This window comes from Hyperolius riggenbachi, chromosome 12 (genome assembly GCF_040937935.1).
Source record: "Hyperolius riggenbachi isolate aHypRig1 chromosome 12, aHypRig1.pri, whole genome shotgun sequence".
Classification (NCBI taxonomy): Eukaryota; Metazoa; Chordata; class Amphibia; order Anura; family Hyperoliidae; genus Hyperolius; species Hyperolius riggenbachi.
In genome coordinates, this window is record NC_090657.1 from 22662056 (window position 1) to 22685114 (window position 23059).

Sequence of the window (23059 nt, forward strand, 5' to 3'; positions counted from 1 at the left end):
AGAGTTGGCACACGTGGTCTCGGCTAGTCACGTGGCGGTGGATAAGCAGCAGCATGGCCGCAGAGGAGGTTCGGGTAAAGCTGGAATTTGATTACCCTCCTCCCGCTGTACCGGAGAGCCGCCATGTCTGGATGTTAGTGAGGAGGGAGGAGTGCCGAGCCGTCACTGACCTGAGCTGCCTGCTGCGGGAACGCTTCTACCCCCACCACAAGGGGGCGCCCCCTCCCCGCCTCTATGTGCAGGAGTGTCTGCTGCCCCCCGGGGAGAGCATCCGTGTCCTGAGGGAGGGGGACCTTATCAGGTGACTGTTATTCACTCCCTCCCCTTTACTCTGTCTTTTACCCTCTACTGCAGCCCCCCACATTTTACCCTAATCTCTATCAGGGTAAAATGTGTTCCTTCACATGGTAGAATTCCCCTACTTGTCATTAAGGGCCCTTTTCTAGTTTACATAATGTGTAATGTTGCCCCACAAACACTGCATCCCGTTACAGAAGTAGTGATAGTTCTATGGGGCTATTGCATTGATCGCAGTGCAGCGGGGTCTCCTAACGACGCAAGAATATTTGTATGTGTCTGCATGTTACTAGTGTTGTCCGGATCATGAACGATTCGGATCTATTTTATGAGTCGATCATCCGAATCATCAAAATGAGTGATTCGGATCGCAAAAGGGGCGGGGCCAGGAGAGACACGCCCCCTCTCAGCGGGCAGCGGGGTCCTGGAAGCAGAGCTGAGATGGATCGCTCTGTTGTATGGGAGGCAGCCTTGCAGGGAGACAGGTAGATGAGAGAGAGGGGACATGGGTGCCACTGCCAGATATGTGTAGAGCACACACACTGGCTATAATGTGCTGCCCATTATAGGCTGGCTGTTCCGTAGTGCTGCACAGTGAACACATTGGAAGCTTTTGGCTCAGCTCAGCACAGCTCAGTAACTTTGCAGGCACTGTGATTGAAAGGCAATATAATCCTCCTGCACTCGACACTAAACAGCTGCACTTATCTTCTGGGAATGCTTTCTTTCCCTGTGCGACGTTTGCATTCAGAGTATACAGATGAACATATAGGAGAAATATATGTAAAGCATATGACTTCAGCATGTGGGTATTGTGTGCAAACATTTCTGCTCTCTGCTCGTCCCTCCTCCCTTCTCTGTCCACTCCCTGCCCTCTGTCCATCTTCTCCCCTTCTCTGTGTGTCCACCCCCCTCCCCTTCTCCTGTCCACAGACCTGTCCTGCTGTTCATTTCACCCCCGAATGCTTCCGGTAGTAAAATGATCCGAGATTCGAATCAAAGATCCGGATCTCTTCAATGATCCGATTCGAATCATCCGGATCATTGAAAAGATCCGAACTTCCCATCTCTACATGTTACCTGGAAGTGAGGCATACTTTCCTGGACAGAGATGGCGACATACATTGGTTAGGCCACGCCTCCTGACCCCTGATAGGACAGTTCACATATAAATTCTAAGACCATTCTTTTTTTTTCTGTCCTCGAATGGACAGTTCGTTTTTTTTTTTCTCTTTCTTAAATTTTGTTTAAACAAGCGCCTTTTTTCCCTGAAGGTATATTTACCTTAAACTTGGGCGTGCGACGCAGGTTCAGCCTCTCCCGCTTGTGCGGTGGCATTGCGGCCTCTAAACGGGGCTTATACACAGGGCTGTGGAGTCGGTCCAAAAATCCACCGACTCCGACTCCTCAGTTTAGGATTCCACCGACTCCGACTCCTCTAATTTGCATATTACAATTTTGTTGATTAAAAGTATGTAACATGAAATTCGTCTCTTAACTGCCAACGCTTAGGAATTTTACAAGACAACTGAAGTGAGAAGGATATGTAGACTACTATATTTATTCCCTTTAGACTAAAACTAGTCCTTGGTAAGAGTACTTGTAAAAGGTACAAACCGGAACAAAGAACATCTATCAGGCCCTAGGCAATGTAAGTGTGGGTACATGTAAGAATGATGTGCAGGTACTCTGCAGGGGAATGAGGAGATTCTTCCTCTATTACACATTCTTCATGCACAATCTGAACAAGGTTTATGGGTGACAGACAACACCTCTGTGTTCAATGTGCACAGCATTCTCAGTGGATTCCCTGCAGCTCTGTGGGGAGTGCATATGTAGAGTATAGTACTACTGTGTAACAAAGTAAACCTGAGACAGATGAAATTAAAGTTTTATACATACCTGGGGCTTCCTCCAGCCGCCTTCAGGATAATCAGTCCCTCTATGTCCTCCTCCACCACCTGGATCTTCTGCTATGGGTCCAGGTACTTGAGCCAGTCAGGCGTAGTGCGCATGCACACACTCCGCCACCAGGAGCGTAATACACCTGCGCAGCACTATTGCGCAGGTGCAGAATGTTCCTGGCTGTGGGAGCGGCATGCGGCCGGACAGCGCTGACTGGCTGAATTACCAGGACTCATAGCAGAAGATCCGGGTGGTGGAGGACAGCGAGGCACTGATTAGCCTGAAGGGGGCTGGAGGAAGCCCCAGGTATGTATAAAACTTTACTTTTCATCCGTCTCAGTTACCCTTTAATTTGTAGTCACCAAACCAAATTTTAATAACATATCAAATTATTTGATTTCATGAGCAAAGAGAGTGCATACATTTGCATAAATCAGCATCAATGCAGAATTATTTCCATCTCGTTGACCATCTCTATTAGTGAGCCGGCTACACATCAGGCTTTATTCTTACAGCATAGATGTTATTTAGTATATATAAGAGATTCCTGTGTACACATCATATATACAGTCACAATCAGATATGTATATCTGACCTTAAAAATACGGGGACTGCTTTATTGAAGCAGCACAAGTAACTAATTTTGATTGGTTTATTTCATTTTTGTGGACTAAGCACAGCTATTACTGTATAATAGAACATTTTATCATATTTTCTATTTTAATTACAGTTACAAATTCATTAGGAGTCGGAGTCGGTGCATTTTTTCCCGACTCCGACTCCAGGCACCCAAAATTGCCCGACTCCACGACTCCGACTCCACAGCCCTGCTTATACATGCAGGGTTCTCCCTCCTCAGCCACAGCTCTCGTGCCCTGAAGTTGGTGAGGGCACGAGATAGTAGTTCGGTCTGCCTTCCGGAGACGCTGGAGCGTCCAACAGCGGGTGACGTCATTTTCCCGCGAGAAGACGAGGGACGCATCCGATTGGACAGGATATTTGTGTGTGTCTGCTTGTTACCTGGAAGTGAGGCATACTTTAATTGGAAAGTAGACCTCACTGTATGCATACACCGCAGCAGTAACGTGCGGTCTGACGTTTCAGGACCATCGGTGTGACTGCATCATAACGGAATCTTTTTGGTAAGATCAGGTGGGTAAGGTCTGAAAACTGACATCGGGGGTGCATTTACACCTGTTAGGCCCTAGGCAGGGCTGGAGCTACCATAGGAAAAAATGGGCAATTGCCCCAGAGCCTGTAGGGGCCCCCAAGGTGTCCCTCCCCCATCTTAACTGCTGCTCCCCAGGGACTCTGCAGAGTCTGTTAAGTTTGGAGTTGATTGGGGAAGGGTCAGTAGCCAGCTCAGGGGCCCAGGAGGAAAATTTGGCTGCAACAAAGGGCCTCTAATGACGCTTTTTGGTCGGGGGTTGTCTGTTGGAGGGCCCCCAGGCTAATTTTGCCCTAGGGCCCAATTGTTACTTGAACTGGCCCTAGGCACTCACACAGTTTGCCTTGTGAATGTTTCTGCAATGCTGTCACCCCTCAGTTCAGGATGTCATCCGCTGCTTAACTCCCACCCCCCTCTACTTACCTTTCCTGCTCTAAAGGAGAGTCTGCTGCCCCCTGGACAGAGGATGGTGCTGCAGGGCAAGGACCTCATTAAATGACTCCTTCTCCTGTGATTACCTGAATCTTCCCACCAGCTATATACAGGGATGTCTGCTGTCCCCCTGGTAGACCACTCATATCATCCAGGAAGGGGACCTCAGGTGACCGTTCCCCTTTTATTACCCTTATATTTCACTGTACTGCCCCATCTCCATCCTCTGACTCCTCCTCCTGTAGACAGGACTGCCTCTGGTCTTCCTAGACAGCATAACAGAGACTTTGCCCGCTGTTATCTTGACCTCGACTATTCCATTTCTTTCCTGCTCCATCATTTACTTATGTTAATCTCCTTCCCTCAGTTTTGACCCTTCCCATTGTATTGAGCTCTCTTGCTATATGTATGCAGTGATGCTGCAGCTCAAACATCCATAACCTCTGATATCTCTTGCATCTTATATTTGGCACGCTGTAAAAAATTCCCCTCTTTGGGTATCATTCATAAAGAGGCTGTCGGTAGTGGGGGAAAACACCGTTCTTCTCCGCAACCGGTACTTTAGACTTCTGGGTGGGCATTCATAAAGAAGTGTGTAGGTGCGGTGGCAGTGCGGAGACACGGAAGCTGCCGAGTTGATACATTTCTCCGTGTTCCGCTCTGCTGCAGCTGCCTGGGAGGTCTGTGTGTCTCCATTCACTTGCATTGGTATCGCCACATCAGAGGGAGCGGGACTTTCCGACCTGACACCGCTGGCGGTATTCTTTATGAATTAACATTTTGCTACATTTGTTCCGTTAATCACCGCACAAGGCGGTGATTTATCACTCTGCTCGGTATGTCTTTTTTTCATGCGGAAAGAGCCTTTATGAATGCTGACTTTGCCGAGTGGTCGGTAAAGTCAGCTGTTTTTAGCATTTCCGCATGCGGAAATGCTTTATGAATGATACCCTTTGTTTCCATCAACTCTAGTGACTTTTTTTTCTATCTTCTAGGGTGAAGTTTGATGCCCATAGTGCCGAAGACCATGAGACAGGCAGTGACAACCAATCTCGTCCGCCCAAAAAGAGACGCTGGCACAAAGCTGAGGATAACAATGAGGAGGAGTGCTTCTTTACTCCCAAACACAAGAAACAAAAACCTCAGGACCCTCAATCTGCCAATACACACCAGAAGGACAAGAAGAAAAGTTGGAAAAAGATGATTCCTGAGGATGGAACCTTAGAAGAGTCCACAGAGACTTACAGGAAGAAATTGAATAAACAAACAGTGATTCCCGAGGGAAGAAACTCAGAGGAATCTTCAGAGGGTTCCAGTAAGATATCAAAAGTAATTCCTGAGAAGATGAATTCAGAAGTGTCATCAGAAAAGAAGAAACGGAAGAAGAAGAGGGCGGTTTTGGAGCAGACGGACCCTGAAGAATCCTCAAAGAGAAAGAAACAGAAGAAGGTGGTTCTAGAGCAGAGAGACTCTGAAGGATCCTCAGAGATTCCCACTAAAAAAGTGCATAAAAAGAAAGGCAAACCAAAGAAGCAGGTCTCTGAGGATTTTTCTTCCATTAAGGAAATCGAGAAGAATCTGTCACCAGCAAAGGCAAACTGTGAACCCCAAGCCAAGAAGTTGAGAGCGAGGTCCAGCAGTGATTCCTCCACATCTTCATCTGACGATGAACCAGTCAGCATTAAAAAGGTAGTTTCATTGGTTCCTGAGACATCTGCCAGTAATGTTTCTGTGACTGTGGTTACATCAGACGTAAGTATGAAGTCTACGACCAAGAATTTGAACTTAGGAAAGTCCTTTGTGTCTTCAACTGAGCAATCTTGCTCCACAGAGACGCCATCACAAGTACTTGATGATTCCTCTATTCGTGTTACATTGACCAAGAATTCTGGCACCTCTTCCAGTGTGGTGAAAAACAAGGAGAACTCTTCCAGTTCTGAATCTGACTCATCTGAAGATGATGCTAAGAAGCCTAGATCAGCAACTGCACCGCACCTGAATGGTGCATCTAATGGACACTGTGAAGGAGATGATTCTTCCAGCTCTGACTCGGATACTTTTGTCATCAAGAAGCCAATTATTCCAAGCTTTGTAACCACTAATGGAAATGTAGCCAGTGGTGTTCAGCAGGGACCACTGCCCAAGCCTGATGTGCTGGGCCATGGAAGGGGACGTGGGAGAGACAACCCGCTCTGGAGGGGCCAGGGGGGCCGTGGGTTTAGAGGGCAGGGAAACCAGAATAGAGGTCGAGGAAACCCCAACCAGTTCTTCTACAATTATGATCCACAAATGAAGGAGCAGCAACTGGATGAACCTGCAACCAATGTGTCAATAATTATCCAGGTGAGTCCCCATTATGAAGTCAACTTGATTTTATGGGTTCAGTCACCGCTGACACCAAAAGCCAATTCTCTGATGGGCTCCACAGGTTGTTCTCTGAAACCTGGAGGCTGCTGGTGCTGTTTTATCCAGCAGATCGTTGTTGTTTTGCTCAAAATAGCCATATGATCATGCGTGTTGTTCATCAGGGGTTAGTGAGATGTCTAGTCTTGTCTGCTATGTCACAGACACATACTACAAGCAATGGGAGCAAGATCTAAGATGTGGGTGAGTGGCAATCAGATTAACTCAATGTTGATACTGAGTCCACTTGGTTCTGATGTTTTGTGTTCAGTAGGATCTGGAACCTAGTGTTATGCTGGGCATACACGGTACGTTTTGTACCGTGTAATTGAGCCGCTGATGGCTCGATTGATCATTTCCGACGCGCCTGATACCCCGCTGAATCGATTCCGTGCTCGACACTGGCGGGCAGGACAAAAGAATAAACGAGCGGAAGATAAGCCGCCCGCGGGGACGCGCCGGATTCGATCCAGTGGCTCGATTACATGGTACAAAACGTACCGTGTATGCCCAGCATTAGGGAACCGTGATGGTAAGAATACTTTACACTTTCTTCACCCATTTTTATATTCCCATTCCCTTGCTGGAGTCTTATGTCTCTGCCACCCTGATAAGCCTTGGCCCACCACAGCCCCCAGCTCTTCACACCAGCCACAATCCTAACCAAGCATAACTTCCCCCTGCTAGATTTTTTTTTTTCCACCTCTGTGGACCCCAGTGCTGAAATCTCTGTGATCCCGACTTACCCCGGGGGCTCTCCCTCAACTTCCTGGGTGCTTCATTTACGCTGTGTAATGAAGAGTTCAGCTGGAGGAAGGTGACACTCCAAGGTGAGGAAAAACACCCAAGAGAGCCAAAGAGCTTACTGGAGAATATTTGCTGCTTGGTATTCTCTAGGCATGAAAAGCCAGTGATGGCATCAGTGCATCATTCTTCCCCTGTAATGGAAATTAAAGTTATGGATAAACTGTAAAGTAAAATGGCTACCAGTGGTATATGTAACAAAAAGGGATCAGAGCCTCAAAAGTGCACTTCTGTACAGGGCTCATCCTCTGCGTCAGGGTGTGTCCTGTTACTGTACAGGGGTCAGCCTCTGCGTCAGGGTGTGTCCTGTTACTGTACAGGGGTCAGCCTCTACATTACAGGGTGGGTCCTGTTACTGTACAGGGGTCAGCCTCTACATTACAGGGTGGGTCCTGTTACTGTACAGGGGTCAGCCTCTACATTACAGGGTGGGTCCTGTTACTGTACAGGGGTCAGCCTCTAAATTACAGGGTGTGTCCTGTTGCTGTACAGGGGTCAGCCTCTACATTACAGGGTGTGTCCTGTTACTGTACAGGGGTCAGCCTCTGCGTCAGGGTGTGTCCTGTTACTGTACAGGGGTCAGCCTCTACATTACAGGGTGGGTCCTGTTACTGTACAGGGGTCAGCCTCTAAATTACAGGGTGGGTCCTGTTACTGTACAGGGGTCAGCCTCTACATTACAGGGTGTGTCCTGTTACTGTACAGGGGTCAGCCTCTACATTACAGGGTGTGTCCTGTTACTGTACAGGGGTCAGCCTCTGCGTCAGGGTGTCCTGTTACTGTACAGGGGTCAGCCTCTACATTACAGGGTGGGTCCTGTTACTGTACAGGGGTCAGCCTCTACATTACAGGGTGGGTCCTGTTACTGTACAGGGGTCAGCCTCTACATTACAGGGTGGGTCCTGTTACTGTACAGGGGTCAGCCTCTACATTACAGGGTGGGTCCTGTTACTGTACAGGGGTCAGCCTCTAAATTACAGGGTGGGTCCTGTTACTGTACAGGGGTCAGCCTCTACATTACAGGGTGGGTCCTGTTACTGTACAGGGGTCAGCCTCTACATTACAGGGTGGGTCCTGTTGCCGTACGAGAGCTCATCTTCTGCAATTCAGGGTGTGTCCTGTACAGGGATCATCCTCTGTCTCAGGTGTCCTGCCAGTGTATTGGCTGTAACCATGGCAGTATTAAATTGATAAGCACAGTTGCAGTGTAAATAAAAAGTCCAGTGAAATAGAATTAGTTTACTTTCAATCTAGTTTGATCGTCTTCTAGTCTCATGAAATGAGGGATTGGCAAAAGGCTCTAGGGAACAAAGTAGCGGCCTACTCTGGCTGAACCTGTTCCACAATCTGTGTTCTGTCATCAGGAGAATATTGCTGTAACTGCCGTTGCGTCTCAAGAATTCCAGTTTCATTAGTAATGTGTAACGAGGCCCCATATGAGATAGCTAACTGTATAACGACCTGTTATTTCCCAGAACCCTCCAGAGCCTGCGAGGAAAGATTACAGCACTCTACCGCTGCTGGCCGCGCCCCCACAAGTGGGCAAATGCATCGCTTTCAAGGTAATAAATTATTCATTTTTACATCACTTCCTGTCTGAAGATGAGGCAATGACTGCACTACCCACTCTGTATGTGCACTGCACGTTTATAAAGTCAGTGTCGATTCTGTGTTGAACTTTTCTTCTGAAAACAAATAAAACCCACACCTTAGTGTGTGGATCAGCTGGTGCAGGATTTCAAGGCAGTGAAAATCCAGTATCAGAAAGGAGGAATCCGCACACAACAGTCTTCAGGAACAAAGCAGCAAGTTTGTTGTCCTACTACACACACACACATGCAATAAAGATCTGACCAAATGGCCAACAATCGGTTCAGGCCCCCTGGGATCCCCTTTGTCAGGGCATAGGACAGAAAAAACATCTGTCCTATGCCTTGACAAAGGGGGCCCCAAAACGATTGTCGGCCATTTGGTCAGATCTTTATTGCATGTGTGTGTAATGGGGACAACAAACTTGCTGCTTTGTTCCTGAAGACTGTTGTGCGGATTCCTCCTTTCTGATACCAACTTTTCTTCTGACCTCCCCACCTCCATCTCATCTATTTTCTGCAATTACTTTTTTCCTTTGCTCTTCTTTATCTGTCGGCTTTCCTTTGGCACTTCTCCTCTATCTCTCCTCAAATTTAATCAAAAATAGCTTTATTGGCATGGCCAATATACATACAGGCATTGCCAAAGCAAGGGGAAATGGTGGACATGAAAAGTGTTGTCGTGGTGGTAAGGGATGGGATAAAGGTACAGTGGAAAAACTTTCTATAAATGCAATTATGGGACACACACACACCACACAGACACACACCACACAGACACACACCACACAGACACACACCACACAGACACACACCACACAGACACACACCACACAGACACACACCACACAGACACACACCACACAGACACACACCACACAGACACACACCACACAGACACACACCACACAGACACACACCACACAGACACACACCACACAGACACACACCACACAGACACACACCACACAGACACACACCACACAGACACACACCACACAGACACACACCACACAGACACACACCACAGACACACACCACACAGACACACACCACACAGACACACACCACACAGACACACACCACACACACACACACACACAGACACACACACAGACACACTTCCCCATAAAGGAAACATCAGTTCTATATAAATAAATAATAATATTAGAATAGGACACGTAACTATGACTATGGTAAGATTAGATTGTGAGCTCCTCTGAGGACAGCCAGTGAGGTAACTACGTACTCTGTAAATTGCTGCAGGTGGTAAATACCGGAATTCACTTCTCTGTACTGCTGTGTAATCTGACCTGTTGCTCAGCTATCGGAGCTTTAGCTTATAACCAACACAAAACAAAAACACTCAGCTTACAGGGAGTGAATATTCCTTGTGTGAACCTATGGTAAACATGGTCTGGCTAACTGGTGAATTAATTATCTGATAAGTGAGGAATTCAGTGCTGTGACTGAAAGAAAATTGTGGCAGGATACAGGGGAGAGAAAAGAACACAATTTGCGTGCTTGAGTGTGGAATTCCTTATCTCCGAAGCGGAGACAGTTTTTCATGTTCAGTGCAAACTGCTGGAGCTTGGCAACAGTTAAGTGTATGTCACTCAGCAGGGAGTTGTAGTCCCCAGTCATTGCTTGGGCCCCATTCAGGAGTATAAGTAGTAATACCGTGTCGGCGGCCCTGCTCTCTACCACCCTTCAATCTCCTTTCTCCATTACCACCATCCTTTCCTTCAGTCTGCAACCACTCTCCTCTTCCCTCCACCTTTCTAACAGCTATCTCTTTCACTGCCTCCAGTTCTCTCTTTCTGTCCCTGGCAACTCCTCTCCCTCGCACACACTGTACTACCTTCCTCTCCGCTGCTCTACACGTTCCCTCCCCCACCTTATCTGCATATTCCCTATAGACTTGCTTCTTTCTCTCAATCTATTCCACGTAAGTCTTGTCTGGTACACTTTTGCTAGTTGTCCCTAATGCCTGGTACGCGCAATGCAATTTTTCCGTCAGCTTGACGGTCGAATCAGTTATTTCCGACAGGTCCGATCTGATTACCCGATCGTTTTTCCGATCACTTTTGTACTAAATCGATCAGAAAAACGATCGGAAATCAGATCAGACCTGTCGGAAACGATTTGACCATCAATCCGATGCAAAATTGCATTGTGAATACCAGGCATAAAAGACTTATCACTTGTTGTGATTGCACTAGAACTACACAACACCACAGGGTGACCACATAATTGTCTTATTGTATTCTTTCTTGCTTTCAGCTGCTGGAACTGACAGACAACTACACACCAGAGGTGTCAGATTACAAGGTAACCACCCCTTAACTCATACATGTCAAACGTCGGCCCACGAGCCAAATCTGGCCCTCAGAACCATTACATTTGGCCCCCAAGTGGTCTCCCCTTTTGCAGTATGTTTGGCCCACTTTAGGTCACTAGGGATGCCGGAGGGGGGGGGGAGCACTAAACACTAGAAGCCTTTAGATACCAGGGAACTGTATAGGGAATGGAGGACCACTAGACACCAGTGAACTATATAGGGGTTGGAGGGGGCCATTAACCACCAGGAAAATTTATAACGGTGGAAAGTGGCCAGTAGGGATTGAGATTGGGCCACGACTAGGTCCCAGTGATCAGTTGCGGCCCACTTTTTTAGTTTGACACCCATGCCTTAAAGGGACACTTGAGTAAAACTCATTTTTTTTGTTTGACTTACCTGGGGCTTCCAATAGCCCCCTGCAGCTGTCCGGTGCCCTTGCCGTCTCCCTCCGATCCTCCTGGCCTCGCCGGCAGCCACTTCCTGTTTCGGTGACAGGAGCTGACAGGCTGGGGACGCGAGTGATTCATCGCGTTCCTGGCCACAATAGCGCCATCTATGCTGCTATAGCATATATCATATACCATATAGCAGCATAGAGGGTGCTAATGTGTCTGGGAACGCGAAGAATCACTCGCGTCCCCAGCCTGTCAGCTCCTGTCACCGAAACAGTAAGTGGCTGCCGGCGAGGCCAGGAGGATCGGAGGAGGATGGCGAGGGTACCGGACAGCTGCAGGGGGCTATTGGAAGCCCTAGGTGAGTAAAACTCATTTTTTTTTTGTTTGACTTAAGTGTCCCTTTAACTAGAGCTTGGAGTTTCTGTACTACAGCCCAAGTGGATGCCACTTTCCAAAGCCTCATGCACACATAGGTGAGCGTGCGCAGTATGCTCACAGCGTGAATATTTATTCCACTATTCATGCAGCACTGGGTGAGATGGGGTTTACATGCATGGTATCTTGCATGGTAATGATTTAAACTCTTCATTTGTGCAGGAGGGACGCATCCTCAGCTTTGATCCGGTGACACAACAGTTGGAATTGCAGCTTCTCGGCCAGCAGCAGAGTAAGTCCTGCCCACAAACTGCACCATGGGTATTTTAGATACTGGTAATGAATGAGCGGAGCAGCCAATCAGCACTAACTCAAGGCAGGTGGAATGTTTGCACCACGGGTTTCAACCCTTTGTGTCCCAGCCACACGTTGAGAATGAACTAGGAAAGTAAAAAAATCTCTGCGTCGTTAGTTTGTTGGCCGGTTTTACACTGGATTTGTGTACTGTGGTGCGAGCAGTGCATTGCACCTTCGATGTGAAGTTTCATATGACCCTCGCCACAGCGTGGTAACAAGGTCATATGCATAGGCCCGCTTCACAGCTAGTGACGTACTCCCTGCTGGGCAGGAAGTACGTCACTGGGATTCCCTTTCGGTCTGTGCATGCACGCTGCACCGCGCTTCCGTCATGCACACTGCCTGCGTCGCATAACTGCATGATCCATGCGGTAACGCACTGCAGACTTTGTATAAGTTCGAATGCTTCTGGTGCATCGCAGTGCCCCACATAGAAGGGACCCTTAAAACGGTATAAAACCTTGACAAAATATTCAATAAAAACATGTTTACCTACTGTTATGTGCCATACGGTTATCATATTTGCTTTTGTACATAAGTATTATTATTCAATTCGAAATTATATGTTCCCAAAAGTACAGGTTTTTTTTGTTTTGAGAGCTGAATTTACATTTTATTCGTAACTGGTTTTATTCATTATGTATTGAAGGCAGAAATGCTTTGAGTGTTTGTCTGTGTCCAGGAGCTTCTGCACAGTCAGAGAATGTGTCACATTCCTCACGTGATACAATTAAGTAAACACAAGATAACATTATCTGCATTTCGGATGGATCCAGCTTTCTCTACACTGAAGTTTCAAGCCCTGTGTTTAACTAATTGAATGCTTTTCTATTAAAAAAAAAATGGTGGTAGTATACAGTATAATATGCTGTAAATAATTTTTTTGAGCAAAGAAAAAATGCTGGTTTTCATTCCGCTTTAACTGAGAGTGATATGGATGTTTCCTTTTAAACTGTACCAGTTGCTTGGCACTCCTGATGATCTCTTTTGCTGCAGTAGTGGCTGAATCACACACCTGAAACAAGCATGCAGCTAATCCAGTCTGACTTCAGTCAGAGCACCTGATCTGCATGCTTGTTCAAGGGCTGTGGCTGAAAGTATTAGATACATGGGATCAGCAGGAGAGTCGGGCAACTGGTATTATTTTAAAAGGAAAAATCCATATACTTCTCAGTTAAGGTTACTTTTACGCTACTTTCACAGTGGGACCTTGCGTTTTGATGCGATGTTAAAGTCGCAACGCAAACTAACAACGCAACGTCCCAAAAAGGTCACAACGCAACTCTATGCCCTGTGATCGTCGCATACAGTAGGCATACGGGCAATGAAAAGTATGCTTCTAGGTCATTACTGAGCATGTGCAAACAGTCCAACGTAGTTAATAACATGTATAACGCACTGCATGCAGCACTTTCTAATAATGTGACACGTTACACACAACGCAACGTGTGCACTGTGAATGTTGCACAGACTTAGTATTGCTGTGCATTAGTCCACGTTAAAACATTTTCTAACGTGCGGCTTTAACGTCGCCCTGAGAAAGAGGCCTTAACTCTGCAAGGGTCCATTGACTTACTTTGCACTGAACACACTGCACCACAGAGCCCGGTCTCTGGAACGGAAGGGAAAAGGTTGGACGGGCCTTTCCATTCCACCCCAGGGTTTGTCTGGAGATAGCCTTGGTAAAAATGAATGCCAGTGCATTAAGGGTTAACCTATTGCAGGAAGGAGTATCGGCAAGGAGCGCTAGGAAAGAAGTGAGTGATTCCTGAGCAGTAGGGATGATCACATACAGTGGTGTGAAAAACTATTTGCCCCCTTCCTGATTTCTTATTCTTTTGCATGTTTGTCACACTTAAATGTTTCTGCTAATCAAAAACCGTTAACTATTAGTCAAAGATAACATAACTGAACACAAAATGCAGTTTTAAATGATGGTTTTTATTATTTAGTGAGAAAAAAAACTCCAAATCTACATGGCCCTGTGTGAAAAAGTTATTGCCCCCCTTGTTAAAAAATAACTTAACTGTGGTTTATCACACCTGAGTTCAATTTCTGTAGTCACCCCCAGGCCTGATTACTGCCACACCTGTTTCAATCAAGAAATTACTTAAATAGGAGCTATCAGACACAGAGAAGTAGACCAAAAGCACCTCAAAAGCTAGACATCATGCCAAGATCCAAAGAAATTCAGGAACAAATGAGAACAAAAGTACTGTAATTGAGATCTATCAGTCTGGAAAAGGTTATAAAGCAATTTCTAAAGCTTTGGGACTCCACGAACCACAGTGAGAGCCATTATCCACAAATGGCAAAAACCTGGAACAGTGATGAACCTACCCAGGCCGACCAATATTACCCCGAGAGCGCAGAGAAAACTCATCCAAGAGGCCACAAAAGACCCCAGGACAACATCTAAAGAACTGCAGGCCTCACTTGCCTCAATTAAGGTCAGTGTTCACGACTCTACCATAAGAAAGAGTCTGGGCAAAAACGGCCTGCATGGCAGATATCCAAGGTGCAAACCACTTTTAAGCAAAAAGAACATTAAGGCTCATCTCAATTTTGCTAAAAAACATCTCAATGATTGCCAAGACTTTTGGGAAAATACCTTACGGACCGACGAGACAAAAGTTGAACTTTTTGGAAGGTGCGTGTCCCGTTACATCTGGCGTAGAAGTAACACAGCATTTCAGCAAAAGAACATCATACCAACAGTAAAATATGGTGGTGGTAGTGTGATGGTCTGGGGTTGTTTTGCTGCTTCAGGACCTGGAAGGCTTGCTGTGATAGATGGAACCATGAATTCTACTGTCTACCAAAAAATCCTGAAGGAGTATGTCCGGCCATCTGTTCGTCAACTCAAGCTGAAGCGATCTTGGGTGCTGCAGCAGGACAATGACCCAAAACACACCAGCAAATCCACCTCTGAATGGCTAAAGAAAAACAAAATGAAGACTTTGGAGTGGCCTAGTCAAAGTCCTGACCTGAATCCTATTGAGATGTTGTGGCATGACCTTAAAAAGGTGGTTCATGCTAGAAAACCCTCAAAGCTGAATTACAACAATTCTGCAAAGATGAGTGGGCCAAAATTCCTCCAGAGCGCTGTAAAAGACTCGTTGCAAGTTATCGCAAACGCTTGATTGCAGTTATTGCTGCTAAGGGTGGCCCAACCAGTTATTAGATTCAGGGGGCAATTTCTTTTTCACACAGCTCCATGTAGGTTTTGAGGTTTTTTTTCTTACTAAATAATAAAAACCATCATTTAAAACTGCATTTTGTGTTCAATTATGTTATCTTTGACTAATAGTTAACGGTTTTTGATGAGCAGAAACATTTAAGTGTGACAAACATGCAAAAGAATAAGACATCAGGAAGGGGGCAAATAGTTTTTCACACCACTGTATATGCAAAGTCTTCCGAGTTGATGCAAATATGTGCAGCTTCAAAATAGGCCAGTCAATTTAAAGGGACTCCGAGCTCAGAAAAAAAAGGAAAGTTGTACTCACCAGGGGCTTTTTCCAGCCCAGTGCTGGTCGGGAGGTCCCACGCCGGCGTCCTGGCTCCTCTCCTTCTCCCCGCTCCGGAATGGCGGGCAGGCCGCAGCCCGGGCGACACTCTCCCGAGTGTCGGGCTGCTTCTTCCGCATATGACGCGGATTACGTCGTGAAAAAAGCGCGTATGCGCAGTACTTTCACGCCGGCCGCCGTGATGACGCGAGGTGGCCGGCGTGTGACGTAATCCGCGTCATATGCGGAAGAAGCAGCCCGACACTCGGGAGAGTGTCGCCCGGGCTGCGGCCTGCCAGCCATTCCGGAGCGGGGAGAAGGAGAGGAGCCAGGACGCCGGCGTGGGACCTCCCGACCAGCACTGGGCTGGAAAAAGCCCCTGGTGAGTACAACTTTCCTTTTTTTTCTGAGCTTGGAGTCCCTTTAAACCTGGGTTTAAATTGATTGGTCCATTTTCAAACTGCATACATTTGCATAAAAATGTGCATAATTCTTCCGACTCCTCAGTTTATGAAACCACGACTCCGACTCCAACTCCGGGTGCCCAAAATGGCTTCGACTCCCCGACTCCGACTCCTTAGTCTAATACTTAACAGGGCTGTGGATTTTGTACAAAAATCATCCGACTCCCACTCCTCAGTTTATGAAATCAACGACTCTAATTCCGACTCCGGGTGCCCAAAATTACTCCAACTCCACAGCCCTGCTCAGGTGTATTGTTGATGAGGTGTGTGTGTGTGTTTATTGTAGATGAGGTGTGTGGGTGTGTATCAGAGCTAAAGAAATACTGAGGTGTGTCAGTAAATGAACTGTGCTTTTTTTGCAAAGGCTTTAAAGTTTGGTCTGCTGAAGAGAGATGGACTTTTTCCTTTATGTTGAATTGCAAAGTGAATTGCATAGTTTTTGTTTGCTGAGTGAAGCTGCATTTTGTTTTGTGTTTGACTTCTGGCGGACCCTAACTTGTGTTGCAAATAAGACGATTGTGTTTAACTTTGAGGCTGCCTAAACTGTATGAACTTGATCCCAGATCCCCTGAATATCACACCCCATAGGAATATGATTGCATCCCGTTGGGATCTGTTGTGCGTTGCGATGGACATATTGTGAAAGGAGTCTTACATTTGTCCCCTAACTATCTAGCCACTGTTATGACACCTCTGTATTTCCTTATCTCAGGAAGGGAGCCGGGGAAGTTTGATCTGATTTATGAAATGGAGGATGGATCTCGGAAGGTAGAGTTCGCCACACCTCAGGGATGGAAGGTATGGAGCCCCTCCTCTATAATGTATATTATTGTTATACTGTACTCGGCCGTAGTAGTGGGTCCAGGACACCTCATGTATATTGTTATAATGCACTCGGCCGTAGGAGTGGCTCCAGGACACCTCATCTATATTGTTATACTGTACTCGGCCGTAGGAGTGGGTCCAGGACACCTCATGTATATTGTTATAATGTACTCGGCCGTAGGAGTGGGTCCAGGACACCTCATCTATATTGTTATAATGTACTCGGCCGTAGGAGTGGGTCCAGGACACCTCATCTGTATTGTTATAATGTACTCAGCCGTAGGAGTGGGTCCAGGACTCCTCATCTATATTGTTATAATGTACTCGGCCGTAGGAGTGGGTCCAGGACACCTCATGTATATTGTTATAATGTACTCGGCCGTAGGAGTGGGTCCAGGACACCTCATCTATATTGTTATAATGTACTCAGCCGTAGGAGTGGGTCCAGGACTCCTCATCTATATTGTTATAATGTACTCGGCTGTAGGAGTGGCTCCAGGACACCTCATCTATATTGTTATAATGCACTCGGCTGTAGGAGTGGGTCCAGGATTCCTCATCTATATTGTTATAATGTACTCGGCCGTAGGAGTGGGTCCAGGACACCTCATCTATATTGTTATAATGTACTCGGCCGTAGGAGTGGGTCCAGGACACCTCATCTATATTGTTAGAATGTACTCGGCCGTAGGAGTGGGTCCAGGACACCTCATCTATATTGTTATAATGTACTCGGCCATAGGAGTGGGTCCAGGACACCTCATGTATATTGTTATAATGTACTCGGCCGTAGGAGTGGGTCCAGGACACCTCATCTATATTGTTATAATGTACTCGGCCATAGGAGTGGGTCCAGGACACCTCATGTATATTGTTATAATGTACTCGGCCGTAGGAGTGGGTCCAGGACACCTCATGTATATTGTTATAGTGTACTCGGCCGTAGGAGTGGGTCCAGGACACCTCATCTATATTGTTATAGTGTACTCGGCCGTAGGAGTGGGTCCAGGACACCTCATCTATATTGTTATAGTGTACTCGGCCGTAGGAGTGGGTCCAGGACACCTCATGTATATTGTTATAATGTACTCGGCCGTAGGAGTGGGTCCAGGACACCTCATGTATATTGTTATAATGTACTCGGCCGTAGGAGTGGGTCCAGGACACCTCATTTATATTGTTATAATGTACTCGGCCGTAGCAGTGGGTCCAGGACACCTCATCTATATTGTTATAATGTACTCGGCCGTAGGAGTGGGTCCAGGACACCTCATGTATATTGTTATAATGTACTCGGCCGTAGGAGTGGGTCCAGGACACCTCATCTATATTGTTATAGTGTACTCTGCCGTAGGAGTGGGTCCAGGACACCTCATGTATATTGTTATAGTGTACTCGGCCGTAGGAGTGGGTCCAGGACTCCTCATCTATATTGTTATAATGTACTCGGCCGTAGGAGTGGGTCCAGGACACCTCATGTATATTGTTATAGTGTACTCGGCCGTAGGAGTGGGTCCAGGACACCTCATGTATATTGTTATAGTGTACTCGGCCGTAGGAGTGGGTCCAGGACTCCTCATCTATATTGTTATAATGTACTCGGCCGTAGGAGTGGGTCCAGGACACCTCATGTATATTGTTATAATGTACTCGGCCGTAGGAGTGGGTCCAGGACACCTCATCTATATTGTTGTAGTGTACTCGGCCGTAGCAGTGGGTCCAGGACACCTCATCTATATTGTTATAATGTACTCGGCCGTAGGAGTGGGTCCAGGACACCTCATGTATATTGTTATAGTGTACTCGGCCGTAGGAGTGGGTCCAGGACACCTCATCTATATTGTTATAGTGTACTCGGCCGTAGGAGTGGGTCCAGGACACCTCATCTATATTGTTATAGTGTACTCGGCCATAGGAGTGGGTCCAGGACACCTCATCTATATTGTTATAGTGTACTCGGCCATAGGAGTGGGTCCAGGACACCTCATCTATATTGTTATAATGTACTCGGCCGTAGGAGTGGGTCCAGGACACCTCATGTATATTGTTATAATGTACTCGGCCGTAGGAGTGGGTCCAGGACACCTCATCTATATTGTTATAATGTACTCGGCCGTAGCAGTGGGTCCAGGACACCTCATCTATATTGTTATAATGTACTCGGCCGTAGGAGTGGGTCCAGGACACCTCATCTATATTGTTATAGTGTACTCGGCCGTAGGAGTGGGTCCAGGACACCTCATGTATATTGTTATAGTGTACTCGGCCGTAGGAGTGGGTCCAGGACTCCTCATCTATATTGTTATAATGTACTCGGCCGTAGGAGTGGGTCCAGGACACCTCATGTATATTGTTATAGTGTACTCGGCCGTAGGAGTGGGTCCAGGACACCTCATCTATATTGTTATAGTGTACTCGGCCATAGGAGTTGGTCCAGGACACCTCATCTATATTGTTATAATGTACTCGGCCGTAGGAGTGAGTCCAGGACACCTCATCTATATTGTTATAGTGTACTCGGCCGTAGGAGTGGGTCCAGGACACCTCATGTATATTGTTATAATGTACTCGGCCGTAGGAGTGGGTCCAGGACACCTCATCTATATTGTTATAATGTACTCGGCCGTAGGAGTGGGTCCAGGACACCTCATCTATATTGTTATAATGTACTCAGCAGTAGGAGTGGGTCCAGGACACCTCATCTATATTGTTATAATGTACTCGGCCGTAGGAGTGGGTCCAGGACACCTCATCTATATTGTTATAATGTACTCGGCCGTAGGAGTGGGTCCAGGACACCATCTATATTGTTATAATGCACTCGGCCGTAGGAGAGGGTCCAGGACACCTCATGTATATTGTTATAATGTACTCGGCCGTAGCAGTGGGTCCAGGACACCTCATCTATATTGTTATAATGTACTCGGCCATAGGAGTGGGTCCAGGACACCTCATCTATATTGTTATAATGTACTCAGCCATAGGAGTGGGTCCAGGACACCTCATGTATATTGTTATAATGTACTCAGCCGTAGGAGTGGGTCCAGGACACCTCATCTATATTGTTATAATGTATTCGGACGTAGGAGTGGGTCCAGGACACCTCATGCATATTGTTATAATGTACTCGGCCGTAGGAGTGGGTCCAGGACACCTCATGTATATTGTTATAATGTACTCGGGCGTAGCAGTGGGTCCAGGACACCTCATCTATATTGTTATAATGTACTCGGCCATAGGAGTGGGTCCAGGACTCCTCATGTATATTGTTATAATGTACTCGGCCGTAGGAGTGGGTCCAGGACACCTTATGTATATTGTTATAATGTACTCGGCCGTAGGAGTGGGTCCAGGACACCTCATCTATATTGTTATAATGTACTCGGCCGTAGGAGTGGGTCCAGGACACCTCATCTATATTGTTATAATGGTCTCGGCCGTAGGAGAGGGTCCAGGACACCTCATCTATATTGTTATAGTGTACTCGGCCGTAGGAGTGGGTCCAGGACACCTCATGTATATTGTTATAATGTATTCGGACGTAGGAGTGGGTCCAGGACACCTCATCTATATTGTTATAATGCACTCGGCCGTAGGAGTGGGTCCAGGACACCTCATTTATATTGTTATAATGTACTCGGCCGTAGGAGTGGGTCCAGGACACCTCATCTATATTGTTATAATGTACTCAGCCGTAGGAGTGGCTCCAGGACACCTCATCTATATTGTTATAATGTACTCGGCCGTAGGAGTGGCTCCAGGACACCTCATCTATATTGTTATAGTGTACTCGGCCGTAGGAGTGGCTCCAGGACACCTCATCTATATTGTTATAATGTACTCGGCCGTAGGAGTGGCTCCAGGACACCTCATTTATATTGTTATAATGTACTCGGCCGTAGCAGTGGGTCCAGGACCCCTCATCTATAGTGTTATAATGCACTCGGCCATAGCAGTTGGTCCAGGACACCTCATCTATATTGTTATAATGTACTCGGCCGTAGGAGTGGCTCCAGGACACCTCATCTATATTGTTATAGTGTACTCGGCCGTAGGAGTGGCTCCAGGACACCTCATCTATATTGTTATAATGTACTCGGCCGTAGGAGTGGCTCCAGGACACCTCATCTATATTGTTATAGTGTACTCGGCTGTAGGAGTGGGTCCAGGACACCTCATTTATATTGTTATAATGTACTCGGCCGTAGGAGTGGGTCCAGGACACCTCATCTATATTGTTATAGTGTAATCTGCCGTAGGAGTGGGTCCAGGACACCTCATGTATATTGTTATAGTGTACTCGGCCGTGGGAGTGGCTCCAGGACACCTCATGTATATTGTTATAATGCACTCGGCCGTAGGAGTGGGTCCAGGACACCTCATCTATATTGTTATAGTGTACTCGGCCGTAGGAGTGGCTCCAGGACACCTCATCTATATTGTTATAATGTACTCGGCCGTAGGAGTGGGTCCAGGACACCTCATCTATATTGTTATAGTGTACTCGGCTGTAGGAGTGGGTCCAGGACACCTCATTTATATTGTTATAATGTACTCGGCCGTAGGAGTGGGTCCAGGACACCTCATCTATATTGTTATAATGTACTCGGCCGTAGCAGTGGGTCCAGGACACCTCATCTATATTGTTATAGTGTACTCGGCTGTAGGAGTGGGTCCAGGACACCTCATCTTTATTGTTATAATGTACTCGGCCGTAGGAGTGGGTCCAGGACACCTCATCTTTATTGTTATAATGTACTCGGCCGTAGGAGTGGGTCCAGGACACCTCATCTATATTGTTATAATGTACTCGGCCGTAGGAGTGGGTCCAGGACACCTCATCTATATTGTTATAATGTACTCGGCCGTAGGAGTGGGTCCAGGACACCTCATCTATATTGTTATAATGTACTCGGCCATAGGAGTGGGTCCAGGACTCCTCATGTATATTGTTATAATGTACTCGGCCGTAGGAGTGGGTCCAGGACTCCTCATCTATATTGTTATAATGTACTCAGCCGTAGGAGTGGGTCCAGGACCTTTCCTCTGTATATTGCTATAGAGCAGTTCTCACTTGTTTATTGTAATAGCTTCCTTGTCTAGACCTCATTCTATATTTCTCCTTTACAGTGCTTCCAATTATAGTAGTTTGCACTGGTGTTTCTTATGATAGTTCCCACAATTATAGTGGGGAAAAAGATTGGTCAGTGATTGAAGAATCATAATTGAAAGTGTGTTCCAGGCTTTAAGGTCCTGATCGCACCCATTTCCTCCCAACAGGTCACCCAGCACTGGAGCACACTGATGGAGCCGCGACTGCTGATAGAAAACAATGTGGAAGAAGTACTTTCGGTGCAATCGTGATTGATCATGCGACCAACTGCCATCAGGTCCCTGATTGGCAACAACATCAACACCGCCACCCCAGCGAGTGATCTGGAGTCTTCTACTGGGGTTGTGGTTAGTTTTAATTCTCTCCCAATGGGAGAAGCTTCTGTTGTTGTTAGTGAGTGGTAATGTGACTGCCCCCCTCCTGGGGACGCTGTAGAATTTTGGCATTGTGAGCTTTTTACTGTAATTCAATAAACCATTATTATTTTTTAAATTCGTTAGGATGTTTCTGTGCTCTGTGTGTGTATGCACAAGTATGCATTGTGTACAGTGTAAGTATTTCCACAGTGTGCGTGCAGTGTTTGCATAGGGTATATGCTCTGTGCATTTGCCGTGTATATGCAGAGATATGAACTGTGAGTGTGGTGTGAGTGTGCAGTGTCTGGACAGTGCTAATGCAGGGTACAGTGTGTGTGTGTGTGTGTGTGTGTGTGTTGTATGCTCAGTGTACAGTATATGCAGAGATATGTACTGTGAGTGTAGTGTGGGTATGCAGTGTCTGCACAGTGCTAATGCAGGGTATAGGATGGGTGTATAGGGTATATGCTCTTTGCATGTGCAGTGTATATGCAGAGATATGCACTGTGAGTGTAGTGTGAGTATGCAGTGTCTGGACAGTGCTAATGCAGGGTACAGGATAGGTGTGCAGTGTGTGTATAGGGTGTATGCTCAGTGTATATGCAGAGATATGCAGTGTGGGTATGCAGTGTCTGGACAATGCTAATGCAGGGTACAGGATAGGTGTGCAGTGTGTGTATAGGGTGTATGCTCTGTGCAGTGTATATGCAGAGATATGCACTGAGA

The 23059-nt window shown here is 46.6% G+C and overlaps 1 protein-coding gene across 2 annotated transcripts; it reads left to right on the forward strand.

Annotated features, from left to right (window-relative positions):
* The first annotated feature begins 13 nt into the window (after positions 1-13).
* COIL (coilin) lies at positions 14-22469 on the forward strand. 2 transcript variants are annotated; one of them, XM_068263622.1, is made up of 7 exons: positions 14-301; positions 4798-6145; positions 8485-8571; positions 10882-10929; positions 11932-12001; positions 16752-16837; positions 22145-22469. In XM_068263622.1, the coding sequence occupies exons 1-7, from the start codon at positions 54-56 to the stop codon at positions 22226-22228; spliced, it is 1971 nt and encodes a 656-aa protein (XP_068119723.1). In that variant the 5' UTR covers positions 14-53; the 3' UTR covers positions 22229-22469. The 2 variants fall into 2 exon arrangements, with proteins under 2 accessions (XP_068119723.1, XP_068119724.1); XM_068263623.1 differs by lacking the exon at positions 16752-16837.
* The last annotated feature ends 590 nt before the right edge of the window (positions 22470-23059 follow it).